The sequence below is a fragment of the Maylandia zebra genome, linkage group LG16 (genome assembly GCF_041146795.1).
Source record: "Maylandia zebra isolate NMK-2024a linkage group LG16, Mzebra_GT3a, whole genome shotgun sequence".
Lineage (NCBI taxonomy): Eukaryota > Metazoa > Chordata > Actinopteri > Cichliformes > Cichlidae > Maylandia > Maylandia zebra.
Window position 1 is genome coordinate 7,530,041 of NC_135182.1, and position 4,548 is coordinate 7,534,588.

A 4,548-nucleotide genomic window follows, 5' to 3' on the forward strand; every position below is an offset into this window, starting at 1 on the left:
TGAATTTCATAAGTCTATAGTGCTCCAGATGCAGTATGTTCAGTTGTGGCACTGGTCAAGTACGTACATAACAACAGCCCGGTATATATTTTGAATATTTCTATAAATCAAACTTATTCTGCACTTCACCTTTATGATGAAAAAACTAAATTTCCCATGTCAGAGCAGTATAATGACAATTATGAAAAAAAGTATTTCATATGGTCAGTGGCATTATTACAAGGCAGGAAGCGTGTCCTGAATGAATACATCATATTGTAAAAGTTTGCAGTGGGAAATATGTTTTGAGGATCAAGTGTACTTTGCAAGGCCACACTAGCTGTAAAGGCCAATATACTAGTTCTGAGCATAAGAGAGCAAAGAGAAGGGCTCCTCTTGGAAAAAGGAATAAAATCAAGTAAACTCAAGTCATTGTCAAGCTGGGATCAAGCAATATATTCTTCCTTGACTACTGAAATTCCAGTGTTGAAATTAAACATAAGGTATGGCAAACAATTCAGTTCACACTGAACAGAGAGGAGAGATTAACTGTACACTCCTAAAGCCTAAATTACAAGAGACTAAACAATAATGTTTCATACCTCCTTCTCTCTTGAGGATGAGGCAACCTGATAAAAACCTTAAAGAGACTCCCATGATACACTGTGTGTGTTTGGTTGACGAAGGTGCTCAGAGACAGATTTTAAGTTTAGAAGTTTTTATGAACCGGAGACACAAGAGCGGGTGAATACTGGTATAGTTTTGTTTTTGTTGTTGTTTTGGATTTTTACTTTACAAGTTCTGTATGTTTTATGTTTTGTCTTTGAAAAATTCATGGATGAAGAGTCAAATGCTACCTATCTAACTCTGGACTGGTACACAGAGATTAACAAGTACAGATATGTTTTCTTTTTTGTTATGTTTACATTATATATTCTAATAATCTGCACTAATTCTACTATTCTGTATCTCATCTGGATTCATAAAAACCTCCATGAGCCTATGTACATTTTCATTGCAGCTTTGCTACTGAACTCTGTTCTTTACAGCACAACTATTTACCCAAAACTTCTGACTGACTTTTTATCTGAAATCCAAGTCACAACATATTCAGCCTGTCTCTTTCAGTTTTTTATGTTTTACACTCTAGGTTGTTCAGAGTTCCTTCTGTTGGCTGCCATGGCCTATGACAGATATGTGGCTATATGTAAACCTCTGGAATATCAAACTATCATGAGAACAACTACTGTGGGTATTTTCCTGGTCATGGCTTGGCTTGTACCTGCTTGTCATATTGCAGTCCAAGCAATAGCGAGTGCTGAAGCTAAACTGTGTGACTCTAATATAAAAGGAATATTTTGTAGTAATGCAGTTTACACTCTTCAGTGTGAAAGATCAAGATTAATTACCATCTTTGGTGTGTTCCTTCTAATTGATCTTGCAATACTTCCTATGCTCTTCATAGTTTACACATACACAAAAATATTTATTGTTTCTCATCGAAGTTGTAAAGAAATTAGGAAGAAAACTGCAGAGACTTGTTTACCCCATATGTTAGTTTTAATCAGTTACTCTATGTTTTTTGTGTATGACATAAGCATAGCTCGTGTGAAATCAGATTTTCCAAAAACCACACGCATAATAATGACATTACAAATAATGCTCTATCAGCCTCTGCTAAATCCGTTCATTTATGGGCTCAAAATGAAGGACATTTCTAAACACTTAAATAAACTGCTTTCTCAGGCCAAAATCATTTCTTGTATTAAAACCTAATGCTAAGGTGAATTAATTTGGTTGTTAACCAGTTTTGTGCAGTTCAAAACACTTTTCTTTCTACATAATCAAATCATTCTTTCTTTCATGTGCTATGTGCAGAGGTGTTTTTTTCTGTTCTCAAACTGATCTCCCCGTTGGAGCTCAGTCTGGGGGCAGTTATTTTTTTTCTCCTTATCTTTCCTCATGCTGTGAATTTTCCATTGTTATACCTCTCTGACCTGTCTTCCCCATGTGATTTTTTGTGTAATGTATGTATGGTCGGAGGGTAAGATGGCGCCGCCATTACGTGCAATAGGTAGGCAGCCTTATGAAATTTCCCCTTGTGGGACTAATAAAGGTATATCAAATCAAATCAAATCATTCCAACTTTCAGGCAGAACATTTTTCAAATTAGTATATTATATCTGGGGAAGTACAAGAAAATATAAAGTGAAATAGCCCAGAGTACTAATAGATACTGCATAGTAGATACTACATATACTAGATATTGCCTGCCTTGTGTTTCCCTTTATGCTGCCTATGGTTTGACGGAAATGATCTCTGTAAATTTCTTTGTAGTAAACTTTTACAGGTGTGTGACACACCTTTTCAGATTCACCATTAACCTTCATATTTCTGCATCATGCTTGTGCATATAATAAACACTTTGTATAAGAGTAATTGATGACCTACTGGATCATTTAGATTTGCAATACAGTGGGGAAACCAATATGCATTCAGCGTAAGCAAGTAGTGTCACATCTGTCTATTTGTTTCTGTGCTAACATCAGTTGCATTTCAGTCCAAGTGAATTCACAATAAAACTGTTGCCATATACACACATTCCTGGTTTTATTGTCTGACATCTGGCCAGAGTGCCTCCATAGCAAAGGGGTTTATACTTTTGGCTGTTAAGTGAAAGTTCCCTGGTTTGAACCTGAAAGATCCCACAAAGAGAAACAAATCTCTGTGGTGTTGCATCAGGAACTGATGCTATGGCAGCCTCTTGTGAAAAAGTAGCTTTACTGTCAGATAACTCTATAAACATGAAACCCACATAAAACCATCTTTGCTTCGAAACCATTTTCTAACCTGCTTCTCTTCAATCACAACCTTAATTTTATAACACTGAATATGTTTAGAGAGGGGCAGTAATCTGATTCCTTTTTTCAAGAAATTAGTAAAGTAAGGGATTACTATTGCAAAAAAGGTAATTAGAGTACTGTTACTTTCCCGTAAGCATGCTGCATTACTGCGTTACTAAACCGTGATTTTGTTTGCGAGAGTGATGTAAGCACGACAATGACATAAGTGTGTGCAATATCTGTGGTAACAGCTTTGTGCAGATCAACAATGGATAATATATCGAGAGTGGGAGAGAGTATGAGCGTGCAGGTTTTAAAGCGTTGAAGTACTGACCTTACTTTGAGTTGGATTCTGTAAAAAGTGACACAAATATGAAAAAAAACCCAAAAACTTCTGAGCAAGCACCGAGTACGCTGCCACAGGAATGTGAAAAAAAGGAGAGATATTTTTCCTCACATTACTGAGTTTTCCAACGAAGAAAGAAATATTTTTTTCATAACCTTTGTCATGTAATTAATATATCCTTAGTATCCTTATTTTCTTATTATATTGTTTTATGTACTTTAATAATGAAGGTTTGTAGAGCAAGGCCACTTTTGACTCATAAACTAAGTGCTCAGCCAGACTGAAAACAGGAAGTGCAGAGCTGTACAGTATATTAATAAATACAGGAAGTGTTACGGCCGAGAGGGCCAGGCTGTGGGTGTGGACTCAAATGCAGACACAGAGGGAGGCAAAACGGGCGTGAACACAGTGCTTTATTTACAGTGCCTAGTGAACTTACAAAGCAGGAAAGTATGAATGCTATGAACGGAGAATGCTATGAACTGTGGAAGCTATGAACTGAGAACTGTGAGGCCAAACTGTGAACATGAAACTCTGAGTGCTATGACTAGGTGCTAGATTTCACGGATGGATCCGGGGAATGGAAAAAAGGGGCAGCGGCTTGGATGGAGGTACGCAGTCAGTGTTGCAGGTTTAAAGTGTCATGCGAGGAGGGGGTGTCCAGGGGGTTCCGGGTGAGGAGTGTCCAGAGAGGATCCAGAATATGCTTGGAGTGAGGGACTTGGCAGGGAGGCAGGCAGGTGTAGTCCGATGATGGAAAGGAAGCAACCAGATGACACAACCAGCGTCCAGGCAGAGATGTGAGTAGTCTAGGTTGGGAAGTGTGACTGCCAGGTGGGTCATGAGTTAGCAGAAGATCTGGCAGAGGTCTGTTGTGAATGCTGGTCTTATATGCTGGTGACTTGATTGGAACCAAGTGTGGAAGCTGATTGGAGTCTCTGCCTGAAGGTGGAGCCCAGCGGAGTGGAAAAACCCCATACTCACCCGGACCATGACAGGAAGCCAGATAGAAAAGAGGAACTTTGCCATATAAGCAATGGTTGTATTGAAACTGTGATGTGTAAAGTACCAAAATAAAACCTATATGTGAGACATTCTTAGATTCTAATGTTAGAGATCCTGCAACTGGCGTTTGGGCTGTGCAGGGGTCTCTCTCTTCCGGAAGATGATTGAATAAAAAGAAATATAAATGTTTTAACACACTATGAGTCGGTTTTCTCTGTTCTTTCATGGGGACAAAAGAATCTGGGTTTAATATTTGGTGTTTCCGCCCGGTTCTCCTTGCAACAGAGAGAACAAATGTGGATCTGATATTAGGCGAACAGAAGACCGGTCTAAAAAGGCAGGCACAAACCTGTTGAGAGAAAAAGCAAATCTGTG

At 38.5% G+C, this 4,548-nt stretch overlaps 1 protein-coding gene across 1 annotated transcript; it reads left to right on the forward strand.

Moving 5' to 3' along the window:
- Positions 1–813: 813 nt before the first annotated feature.
- LOC101487796 (olfactory receptor 1500-like) lies at positions 814–1,755 on the forward strand. The gene has a single exon (XM_004566339.3). It carries the CDS (start codon positions 814–816, stop codon positions 1,753–1,755), a length of 942 nt encoding a protein of 313 aa, XP_004566396.3.
- The last annotated feature ends 2,793 nt before the right edge of the window (positions 1,756–4,548 follow it).

Coding starts and splice junctions, on each gene's coding strand:
- LOC101487796 (XM_004566339.3), top strand. CDS start 814: ATGGATGAAGAGTCAAATGCTACCTATCTAACTCTGGACTGGTACACA.